This window comes from Magnolia sinica, chromosome 10, assembly GCF_029962835.1.
Source record: "Magnolia sinica isolate HGM2019 chromosome 10, MsV1, whole genome shotgun sequence".
NCBI classification, from domain to species: domain Eukaryota; kingdom Viridiplantae; phylum Streptophyta; class Magnoliopsida; order Magnoliales; family Magnoliaceae; genus Magnolia; species Magnolia sinica.
This window is the reverse complement of record NC_080582.1, coordinates 39,575,507-39,588,422: the sequence shown is the minus strand read 5'-3', so window position 1 is coordinate 39,588,422 and position 12,916 is coordinate 39,575,507. Positions and strand designations below refer to the sequence as shown.

Sequence of the window (12,916 nt, the reverse complement as noted above, 5' to 3'; positions counted from 1 at the left end):
GCCCCACAGCTAGAAGGGGCCCCATCAAATGCACGGTATGATGTTCAACACACATCACATGGGGCCCAGGGCTGGGACCCACGTCCCTGCCCTCCAGCGTATAGCAGCAGCAGCACCTACTGCATTTGTTATTATTATTATTATTATTTTCGTTTATTTGTGGTTTTTCTAGGTGGGGCCCGCATCAGGTGGATCCACTCCACCCATTCGATTCTATGGCTCAAGACAGTCCAAAAGAGCCCAATATCCAGTATGTTTTGGCGAGTAGAAACATCAAGGTGGGCCCTAACAAATTTTAAAGGTAAGAATCACCATTTCCTACACTATGGCCCACCAGATAATCGGATTAGCTTCATTTTTCGGCTCAACGCCTAAAATGAGTTGGGAAATAGGATGGACGGCGCGGATTTGATTTATACATCCAGGTGGGGCCTGCATGAGTGGCCCACCCCAAGGCTTTAAATCAAACTAATATTTTTGTTTTCTGGTGGTCAGTACACCACACCATCAATTCACACTTCACTACACGGCCACATCCAGCATCCCTGGATGCTGGATGATTTGGGTAACACATATATAAGGTGGGCCCCCCCTATAGATGGCTTGGATAAAACACATGCTTCATGGTGGGGTCCATCCGAGTGGGCCACACGGCCACATCATCACATAAAAAAATGAAAAAGAGAGGGAGAGAGAGAGAGAGAAAGAGACACATGGGATGGAGGAACCCCGACACTATGGGCCCTCCCTTTCATGCATTCAATCATACATCAAGTAGGTCCCAATACACGTGGGCCCACCAAATCTAAATCAACGGTGGAGATTCCTCCACCAAAATGGAAGGTCTAGATGACCCCTTTCAAGCTAGAAAGTAAACATCATGATGGGGTCCATGAAGAATGGCCCCATCATGGAATAATCACGAGAATCATAGTAGGCCATCGGCCACATCTAGGGTCCAAAGTGAGATCCATACCATCAATCGGTAGGCCCCACTTGGCCTATCATCAAAACATGGAATCTAAACATATAGAACACCCACCGTTGATCTTCTTAGTCCGATGGAAAGGTAGTCTCCTTGGCTTCGATCTCAACAAAAGATGATGAAGAATGAAGGGTTGAGATGGCAGATGAGAGGGTTAGGAAGTGGGCTACACACAAAACTCTCTCATGGAGATTTGGAAGAGCTTGGTCGTGGGACTTCTTTGGTTGCTTGGAAATTATGAAGAGAGAGAGAGAGAGAGAGAGAGAGAGAGGAGGGGTGGTTGTAAGAGAGGTGATGGGTATGAGTGATGGATGTGAATTGATAGATGTACTTAACATGTATGGGTTTGTAAGAGAGAGACAAGGAGAGAGTTGACTTTGGGGTTGCTCTTGTACTTGACATGAGGTGATTGATTTATTTATTGATTGATTGATTGATAAGACATGATGTAGAGATTCACTTGGGATTGCAAACGCGAGGTATTTTCTCGAACTAAACACAGGCCCACATTTCATGACCAGGGTATCGGATCGGTATGCAAGACGCGGAGTTAGAACGCGGCGACAACACGGTCGCAATGGTACAAGTCTTCGATTGAGGCAACTCATATCTGCGAGATATGACTTAGGGTCGTGTGCAAACGTCGACCATAGGTCGCAGGTTGCCGGAATTCAACGGGAAGGATCGCAGAAGCTTATGGAACAGTAGGGGCTAGGATACGGGCCTCACGGTAGTTTTTGTGACTCACCTCAATTTGATAAGAGAGCTTAATATATATGCATGTATAGTGTGTGTGTGTGTGTGTGTGTGTGTGTGTGTGTGTGTGTGTGTGTTTTGATCAGAAACATGTGTTGGAGATTAGAATATCCACGTTCAATAATAACAAAGGGGAAATCAAAGAATAATCATCATCATTTTATTTCATTAATCTAAATTCATATTACATCCCCCACATTGCCATTGATTCTAAAATAAAGTACACTTAATTGACGTAATTGAAAATAATTCAATACTAATTTTGGCAGTATCTCCATTTCTATGGCATCCATCTCAAATAACCAAGAAGTTGTGCAGGTTTGAAACCCTTGTTTAACCCCGATACGTATAGGACACGTACATAGGAGGACGAATCCCTGACAAATCTGTAAATATGTATAGCGTATAGTATGTCTGGGACTCCTGTTGCGCAATCGTGCAAATTAATAGTCTTTGTTGTGCACCGCATAATAGGTCAACTTCTACTCCTCCCATCTTCCTTCCTCCCATGGCACACCACGGGATACCCGAATGCTGGAACTCTCGATTTTGAAAGCTCATGAATATCTCTCTGATCTCTCTAGTGCTTCTTTCTTATTGATGCCTCAAATGAGAAAGTAAATGGGTATTTATAGGCCTCCACACATGTGAACTGTAAAATATGTATAACAACTTTCCATTACATAGTTGCACAACACATCCCTGTTATGCGATCGTACAATAGGTTTCTATTCAGGCTGGGTAGACTGCCCTGTGCCAGTTATCCAACAACCTCCTTCATTAATTGCGTTGTTGTGCAACTCATCTCTGTTGTGCAGTCGTGCAACAGAGCAATATTTGTGTATGTATGTATGTATGTATATATATATATATATATATATATATATATATATATATATATATAACAAACTTCATTTTGTGTGCTCCAAAAGATGCCCCCTCGATCCTCCTTTGGTTTTGTTTACAAAATCAAGTGGGGGATCGAACCCTTTTCATGCAAAAACCCTTTCTTTCCTTATTGTGTGATTGGGTCCATGCAACAGGCTATCAGGTCTTACTAGTTATATAAGCTAACCCTTCCTTCGTTCATCTCACACAACTTCTTATCATTTTATATACTCTACCATTTCATTACGCGACTGTGCAATAGATTTCTTTTACACGATTGCACAATTATCCTTTGTTATGCAACCACACAATACTGATATACTTCGGTAGAAACCTTTCTAAGTACTTAGAAAGGTTTCTGCTGAAGGCAAGAGATCCTCCAGTGCTTCCCAAGATCATACAGACCCCTACCCAGATATTAGAATATCGAAGCCTTTAATCCCCACAAGCTGACAACCTCCCTAGTAAAAGAGTTAAGACCAAAGTCATGCACTCTTCACTTTTAAAAAAGTCGAGTTTGCTAACAATAAATTTTTCTAAAAGAATATCATGTCTGGTTAGCCCTATCTGCTAGGCAATAATAATGGGCAACATAAAAAGAACTCCACAAGAGGGTAAAGAAATATACTGGGAGAACTGGCTTAAGGCCATTGTTCACAACCCTAACTACAGGACCACGATGTAGTAATAACTCAGTGAGATCGAGGTCGAATCCACGGGCAATGGAGAACACAGCCTAGAACTAATCTAAGTTTAATGGTTTATCTGGATTTTTAATCCAGCGATTTAGGAAAAGAGTGTTAAAATAAGTAAATAAAATACTAAGGATCCATAAATCCACTTATAGCAATCTCAATATCAATTTACCAATTCAATGGATAACTCGATTGGAATCGAAGTCCCATCTTATCCAATTGGATGATGGAGCAGTTAAAACATAATGGAATTTTGAACTTTCATTAGTGTAGTTCCATCGTGAAGTACCAATGCAATGATCGCAGGGAATTTAAGCATCTACCATGCCTATAGACGATGGTGGATCACGAATTTTACGAATCATACAATTGCAAATTATGTAAGAATATATCAAAAGCTTCCTAAGCATCTACTGTAATTACAATCACAATAAATCATAGAAAACTAAAAATACTCTTTCATTCAAACTAATAACTAATGGAAGTTCATCATAAACTTAAATCAAAGTAATCTAAACATTAAAAATAACTATACGCTTCATCCCTTAGCCTTAGTTAAGAGATTAGCTAGTTATAGCTAACTCAAAAATAAAAGAAAAACTAAAAGATCTATTAGAACCTGTGAAAAATTTGAAGTAGAAAAACATTGTTGGTGCTCTACATAAGCCTTCTCTCCATTTTCAAACCCTAGAAGATGATTTGAAATAGCCTAGGGACTCTTTTAAATAGTTTTGAAACTCAATCTTTCGCACTGCCTTGAAAAAGTTCACAATCTAACTTGGAATTTACGCAATTACCACGGCTTCGATGGCACCTTCAATGACATCAAAAAATACATGAATCTGCCTAGCAACAAATTGAGAAAATTCATGATTTTCTCGATGGGATCGAAGTTTCTTTGATGAAATCAAAGTTAGCGAAACTTACTTTGATGGCATCGAAGTCTATTTCTGTAATTTTTCAGAACTATGATTTTCTGGCCCCGTAATTTTATAATATGATTCTTCTGGTCCTGAATTTTTAGGATTCCTTTTCCTTGGTTTTTACACTTCAAACCTTTGATTCCCTTCATTCCTCACTTGGTTTCCTTAGATCTTTACCATATGAATTCTCCATTAATGACTTCCAAATCTCCAATTCTTCGTTATCTTCTTTTGAGCTCAAAATCTATTCTTTTAAGTGCATATTCATCATAGGCTTTCAAATCACCTCACATGACAAAAACGTATATAATTAAATCGAATTAACACTTAAATGCCAAGATAACTAATGTAATTGAAGGGTTAAATCTGTGAACAGATAGTTACAGACCATTTGACAGAGAATCCACTCTACCTCCTTTCATGAAGAAAAAGCATCTAAAGAGCAAAGGGAAACAACTCCAAGAAAAGATCAACGAGTTTACTTAAAAGAATCTTCAGAATACTTGGGATGGTGTAAAGCTCCACCAGGAGATGATCAAATTCAACAGTCCCTTCAGGGACGAGATGATCATCATCCTAATGAATCTGCGCCGCCATCTCTCAATCCTGTACATCAAACCCATAAACCAGATGACACATAACATGATTCTTTACACAACCAATTGGGCTATGAGAAAGCGTAGATTTTAAAGGGTCTTTTGTTGGACAGGAGTTCGAGGCAAGGGAAAGGCAAAATCCCTCCCATAATGTTTTTAATGTCATGTTACAACCCTGATACCCTCTTCCCAAGTCACTTCTTCAAGATGATGCAATAGCGCTCCTATTCTTAGGACTCCCTATGGGGCACAGAGAATTTCAAGCTCGTGGTTTCTTATCCTCCCGCAATTATTACATCACGTTGGCCAAGGCAATACTCAAAAAGCATTCGGATGTTCTAATCAAGACCGATCTCCTGAATGTGTTCAAAGTTACATCTGACTATTTTTGCAAAGATGTGACTATCTTAAAGGGCTTCCTCAACTATTGGTGCCCAACAACCAACTCCTTCCATCTTCCTCTCGACGAAGTGAGCGTGACGTTCTGGGATCTCTACAAGATGGCCAACCAGTCTTCGTATAACAGGTCATTTCTTTGACGAATATGTTCCCATGAACAAAGAATTTGTGCACTTTAGAAACCGCCATCAAGCTCTTAAAACAAATGGAAAAGTTTCATAATATTCACAAAGTCCCGCATCTTATCTAGCTTGCTCATTTCACCAGAGATTTACGGTACGCTTTCTATCTCTCTTTGTTCTACTTAGATCTTTTGCATATCACCTTTTTAATAACCATATTACTCCTTTTAACATTGCAATTTTGTGGGAAACCACTCACAAGAACTTGATGGCCTCAGGTAAAAGATCAAGAGTCATGCTAAGTACAATGCTTCTAGTGGGCTAGCTGCCTTTCTAGCCTACTAGCTCAGCCTCGTAGTGCTTCCCATCTCGAAATGGGCTGACACCAACAGACCAACTTCATTCATGATTGCAGGAGTGATGATAGAGGGCAAAAAGTACTCTTTGGCTCCTCCTGTCCTCTACTTACTGTACTGAGCCTTCAGTGACATAGCTACTCATTGTAAGAGCCCAATAGTTGTTACCAGAAGAGAGGAACTAGAGTAAAAATCATATAAAACAGAAACAAAAAATAATGTTAGTAATATTAGAGAAAGATTAAAAAATAAAAAATAAATAAACCCTTAAAAAATTCTGAAATTTAGAAAATTCTAAAAACCTTAGGTTAGAAAAATTCAAAAAATAAGAAAAATCTAGCCTAAAACAAAAATCAAACATATAAAACCTAAACCTAATTGTGTTCAACGCCACTCTCAGACAACGACACCAAAAACTTGTTCACAACCCCAAGTGCACGGTCGCGTTGCAAGAATAACTCGGTAAGACCGAGGTTGAATCCACAAGGAATGGGGAACACAGCCTATAACTAATCTAAGTTTAATGGTTTGTCTGAGTTTTTAATCCATCGATGAAGAAAAATGTTTTAATTAATAAAGATAAAAGACTAAAGATCCAGGAATAAGTGTCTCCATCCTATCACCTTGGCATTACTTTGTATGGTGGCTAGGTGTATACTTTCTAGGGTGGCTAGGTGTATACTTTCTGTGGACTTATGATGAACCTGAGAAGGCATACATGAACTTGGACTGCCTCCCCCTTTGGCACTATCAGCGGCGGAAGATGATCATGAAAACCTATGACTAGGTAGTGGACAAAATCGAGAAAACAAAGTCCATTACTTTCTTTTAATTCCCTCTTTCCAATATCCCCTAAGATAGAGATGTAGTTGACGACAACTCATTGTCTATGAGTGAGTGCATTTTCTTTATTTCCATTAGGTTTAGCAGCCTCCCGCTGAGGGAGGGTAGAGATTTTTGGCCCGAACCCTACTATCCTAGTAGATTCGCATGCTAGTTCGACTACAATCGGACGGTTCCAAAGGACTACGGTGTCGTTACTCGGGTGATTAGGAGTTATGGAGTCAGCCCTTATAATTGGGCCCTCATTTGAAAACAACTTCTGATCGTGTGCATGGGATCTAATTTCATCTTGTCATGCTACAATCATGCGGTTCAAGCCTCTTACTTCTTAATGTAATGGCAAATCCATCAATTCTATCTTATCCATCATTTTCATTCAGTAAATTACCTGGTTTAGGCGCCCCCTCCAAGACTGAAGTATTATATGCCCAAACAAGGACTTGACTACATAGTGGAGAGAGATCATGCTCCTGCCGCCGGCCAAGTTTTCCTAAAAATCTCTTTGGAAGAACCCATTCATCAAGCAAAGCCTGCCAATACTCTAGAAGGCTGGATTGCTTATGGAACTCCTTTAGATGAATTGAGGAGGTCAAGGGAACAATCTGCTGCAACTATAATCCCTGACCTAAACTCAATAGCTCTTGTGTATGACTGAATTCATCAGACAAGGGTGTGTATATGTTAGTCTCTATAGGAGCATCCAGTGAGAACAAATATAAGTCATTGGACTAGGACAAAGTTTGTTGGTTAGTCGATTGAAAACAAACTAAAGTTTCTTGCGGGGCATCTCACAGGAGTGTACGCTAAGTCCTTATGTATGATTGTAAATGTTAGAAATCAACCTAATTTAAAACCTCCGATAGTGAATCTAGTACAATCATTGGTTGTGTGCGTATGCCGGGAGTGGAGTAGGAAAACCAAACTACCATACATGCTTGTGTTTGAGATTGTCATTTGGGCACTTGTTTAATTATGCTCATGTAATTGATTAGTGAATTATATGTATGCATAATTAGATAAATGCTAGTAGTTAATAGTTACTACATCCCCACACATATGTACACTATCATATATAGACTAGTTACTTGAATGACATGTATCTATTGTAGTTTATATAATTGGACCATCATTTTGCTTGGAAGTTTTATAGTTTATTGACTTATTAGTTTAAGTAAACAATTGTGTGTTGATCGGCCAAAATTTTATGCTATGATTCTGCCAAACTTCCACACATAGCCGTGGTATCCTACACACGTGCAATTTTCAAAATCTACTTTTTGAAATATCTTTTGTGATGTGCTCAGACCTGGCATATCAAAGACCATATGGGTATATTCTTTTGGGCCTTTCAAAACGCCGGGAATGTTGCAGCAGCCAATTCAACAACATGCAGATGCAGTAGCATGCTGGGCAACAACAGGAAAAGCCAAGCCGAGAGAATTACTAGGGATCCATCCATTCATGATTGGAAGTGGGATGCTATCAATGCATCGAACTCAATCACCGGCAAGGATGATCCAGGGCATTGATCATTGGAATGGAAAGAAATGTTGAAACATCACAGATGCAGTACACGAGGCAGTTGCAGCAGTTGAATTGACCCACTTCACAATCAACATTTTCTTTCAATAAGTGGGCACAACTACCAATTTTCCATATCTAAATGATCCAATTTTCATCTTCTTTTTTTTTGGTAACAGTGAGGGAGAATATATTCAGAAACATTTTCTCATGTGTGAGTCCAGATTAACTTCTAGTAATTGAGTCCATGCTTTTTTGCGTACTTTACAGCTGAGGTGAAGGTACTAATCATTTAGAGTCTAATGTCTCCCTCTACAAGCAAGGACAGGATGCCTGCCAAAAGAGGAATCCTCAACAGGAGATGAGAGAAAATGCATCCACTCACCTCGCCTGCAAGGATGGACGGATGCAGCCGTGCCAGTAAGATGGTTAGAAAGGAAAAACCCAGCACTGCATCTTACCAAATGGTCGTGGATCAATTTTCAGTCAAACAGGGAATACTTGTCATAAATAAATAAAAATCTCTCCATTGTCATTAGCCGAGCCTCAATGCACTTGGCAAGTAGATGTACAAAGTACAACCCACATGATACAAGTAGAATGAGAAATGATAATATGATAAAATTAATGCAAGTACAATAATTACATGCAATGCAATGTGAAAACCTGGATTACGTTCAAAAAGCAACAAAAGTTCTCAACCTGGATCCTTTTACATTCAATGCATTGTAATCGATGTCTCCTACCAGTATGGTTTTTTTTTTTTTAACCTACTTTTATAGAGAAAAAGAAAAAGAAAAAAGAGAATAATATAGCCCCTCTCCAGTTTCCCAATAACTTTATTTAATAAAAGTCCTAATTAAACATTCGGTATCTATGTTTTTCTACTTTTATAAAGAAAAACAAAAACAAAAACAAAAAACTTGTTTGCATTCTCTATGGTTTTCACTTGCTTCAGATTGATTTATTTTTTTTCAAAGAAAAGAAATACTTGTTTATCAGCTGGATCAAGAGCAGCAGCACTCAACCTTGACCTGATAACGGTTCTAAACAAGGGTTGCCATACACCTGGTCTCCCTTCTCATCCACAACAAGGGTTAAATGCAGTAGAGATTTGTTCACCCCACAGGTGTGTAAGGCAGGCCATCTCTACACACCACTGCCTGTGCAAGCATGGCACATGTGGGTGATTCATTCATTCCATCCACAAGATTTGTTCAACATGTTATGCTCTTCTCATCCATCCAGTGGCGCAGAGAAGCTGTGTGCGCCCAATGGTAAATTTGCCTTATCCTTATAGGGGCCAGTACGTCCTCTTGGTGGAATGCACGTAATGGACAACTTTGATTTCATGCACATGTGCCAAACCAGAACATGGGCTGGAATGTAGATAGTCTATAGTCTATGCACCATGTGGGCTTCACAAGGCTCCATTCTCAAACTCCATATTTGCCCTATTTTGCATACACTTTCCAGATTTGGAAATTGAGGCGCAATCTTACCAATATGTTCCACTAAACGAATATTATAAACTTTGATATTGCCAACCAGATTTGAATAAGAGTATCAAGAACATGTGCTGTAATTCCATTCAACCAAAACACTTTGAACTTCAGCACTATCAGCCAGATTGGTATAAGATCTGGTTTTTCACATTCCTTCCGTTTTCTTTTTCTTTTTTTCTTAACCCTTTTTTTTTTTTGAGATAAGATCATCTGGACTGTTTCTTAGGAAGCATTACCTGTAATTAGTCAATAATAGCAGAGACACAAGTAAGTGAATCTGCCAAAAAAAAAAAAAAACTACCTGTTTTCAAAGCTTGTCTCATCGAGGATTGTTTTCTTAATGGTTTCACCCAGCAACAGCTTCACAAGCACACGCACTAAAGAAACTAGCCAGCATCATTCCTCTGTTTCTATTGGTCCATATTCCTCAGTTTCTGTCGGTCCTTGTAAAGGAATCATTACATAAACTTTGCAAAGAAGAAATTGAGTTTGTTCATTAAATTAAATAATTAATTTTACAAGAAATCACTAAAATTGGTTTGCGGGGAGAGATGAGACCTCTTGCTTCTTCACTACCATCCCAATAAAATATCACCATGGAAATTGAGGCCACATACAAAAAATAATAATAAACTATGGCATCCATGGTTGGTTCCAATCCACAGGAACATAAAGAATCAACACCATCAAGAGAGGCTGCTGGGGTTAAAGGTTATCTTTCATCCATTTTACAGCTCCATTAGCAATTGACCTGCAAGTTTCATGACTACACAGAATTACAAACTGATATTGCCAACCTTGCTTTCACAAAACTCAAATGACAAATTTATTATTTAATTCCAACATGCATGATCTAAGTAGCATCATCTGGACACCCATATGGATCTAATGTAAAGAATTTGAATTTCACCCTATAGCGCTTTGTATATGTGAAGCTCCATTCAAGTGCCCAAGAAACATCTGAAATAAATTTGGATATATATATATATATATATATATATATATATATAGGGGGGTGGGGAAAGGTATTTGGATTGATATTTCTACAAATATAAATTGAGAAGGATGAAGCATGACCATCCATGATAAGATTTCACAGACATCACAATAAACTAATATAATGTCCCATCTTGGCATTTCAGTTGTCATAAAACAGAGGAAAAAAAAAAAAACAAATTGTCATCTTGACAAGAAATTGTTTCCAACCAATTTATATTCTCTCTAAAAAGCACTCCATAACTAGTGGATCAGTAAGACTTGAAAAGCTGTAATTAGATGTGTTTATTTTCTGGTCCATTCCAATTGGGAAACTCTAATGTAGTGGAAATCATGTCTACACCTAATCTAGTGGAAATTACGTCTATGAAGGTCATCCATCTTTCCAAAAGTAGACTGACTCCATAAACAGTGTCGATGACAGCCAGTGATAGCCTCCCCTTGAAGATTTTATTTTATTTATAAACAGTGTCTAGATAAAGGCAGCTGTATTACTGCTTCCTTTTAGACATATGCCTAGGGAGGCAAATTCATTAGCTGACTCTTTAGCAAAGAAGGTTCGATAAGGCCTTCCCTTGGTACTGGCACGCCTATCCTTTGCCATGATACCTTTGTATTCCATTTCTTGTTTGTAATTTGTTTTCTTGTTCACGCAGAAAACTTCAACTGACCTAATCATTAAAAACCATTATGTAAAGGTTGTGGGAGCAGTCACTAGTAGGTAATGTGGGCTTCTTAAATCACATTGAGGAGCACCTGGAATTCAGATGTACTTTTGGCTTCTTGATATCCTAATGAACAGTTTCAGAAGCACATCTCCAGACAAACAAACAAACAAATGAACAAAATGGAAAATAATAATAATAAAAAATAATAAGTGGCTGGGGTGGTTTGGATTAGCATTTCTCTTCTATAGTTAAAATAAAGGAGGAAAAATACCCAGCAAAATCTTTTAGCTTCTGCCACACATCATTCTCTTCAATGGATTTCTCCTCAGAGTTCTCTGTATCGGTACCTTTCTGGCTTTCCATGCTTTTAACTGCAGAAAGGAACATCCCATAAATTAATATGCATTTTTTTTTTTTTAATTTTTTTATATGTGACCTACCTAATAAGTGTTTATCATTTTAGATCAAGTTGATTGCAGAAAGGAAGATTCTATTTAGGGATCATGAATCATGGTCTTTATTCAAAATAAACACTAGTTCTGACATCAGTTCATCATCATATAATTCATCAAACTTAGAGATATTTGTTTTCAAATAACTTCTGCTTACTCTGTGATTTTGTAGTAGGCCGAGCCCGTTTACGGCTGCCAGTGGCATCATTCAGCGATGCAAGTTCTTCAAGCAATTCACGCTCCTTTCCACTGCAACGACAAGTGTCAAAAATAATGTATATGAGTATGGGAAACTAATTAGATTTGGAGAAAACAGATGTTGTAAGTGAGAAAACCAAAAAAAAAAAAAAAAAAAAAAGAAAAAAAAAAAAAAAGGAGAGACCAGGGATAATGGGAGATCCTCTTAAAGTTTTGATGGTAACTATAAATAAAATTCCATTATTATGTCCACAGTTTTTTTTTTTTTTTGAGTTTGGCATTTTATCACTCTGTATTTGTAGCCTCAAGTGTGTCTGACATGAACAAGCATATCAGTCCAAGTTAACAAGGCTCAAATGATCAATAAGACCCATCCCTAAGAATATTAAGACCCATGAGAGTACTTGACTTCAACTTAAAACTAATCAGATTTGCTCCTTCTCTTTCCAAACTGAACTGCATTTTGACCCAACCTAGTTTGTAAAACTTTTAAGACAGGATATATGAGCTTCAATAGAAGAGAGACACTAGAAAGAGATCTAATCCCAAAACCACGCAAGAAATATGCCAATGTCATTCCCTTCCACAGGAAAATTAACAAAATTTTAAACAAAGATAGTATTGCTTATGCTGAATAGAACATTGTGTGGACATTCTTACGGAGCCAGATTGTGTTTACCTTTATGAAGGATAATACACCATTAAAAGGTATACTGGAGAAAATCGTCACCCAGTGCCATGCAAAATTCCCCATACGAAAAGCAAGGCATATCTTAGACAAACTAGTTTAGAAAATGTTCAAGACACAGGATATATGAGCTTCGATAGAAGAGAGACACTAGAAAGACATCTAATCCCAAGAATAAGCAAGGCATACTAATGTCATTGCTTTTTGTGGGCAAATAAACAAAGCTTTAAAGAAAGATGGTCTACTCAAATGATTACTTGTGCTGAATAGAACATTGTGTGGAGATTCTTATGCAGCCAGATTCTATTACCTTTATGAAGGATGA

General features: G+C 38.1%; 1 protein-coding gene across 1 annotated transcript in view; it reads right to left on the bottom strand.

The window, feature by feature from the left end:
• Positions 1-9,967: 9,967 nt before the first annotated feature.
• LOC131258319 (uncharacterized) overlaps positions 9,968-12,916 on the bottom strand; it is a 137,372-nt gene continuing 134,423 nt past the window's right edge. The window contains exons 9-11 of the mRNA XM_058259557.1: positions 11,863-11,954; positions 11,525-11,624; positions 9,968-10,340 (exon numbers count right to left, since the gene is read on the bottom strand). Of these exons, the coding sequence (XP_058115540.1) occupies positions 10,295-10,340; positions 11,525-11,624; positions 11,863-11,954 (238 nt within the window). The 3' untranslated portion in view covers positions 9,968-10,294. The remainder of the gene's footprint in view (positions 10,341-11,524; positions 11,625-11,862; positions 11,955-12,916) is intronic.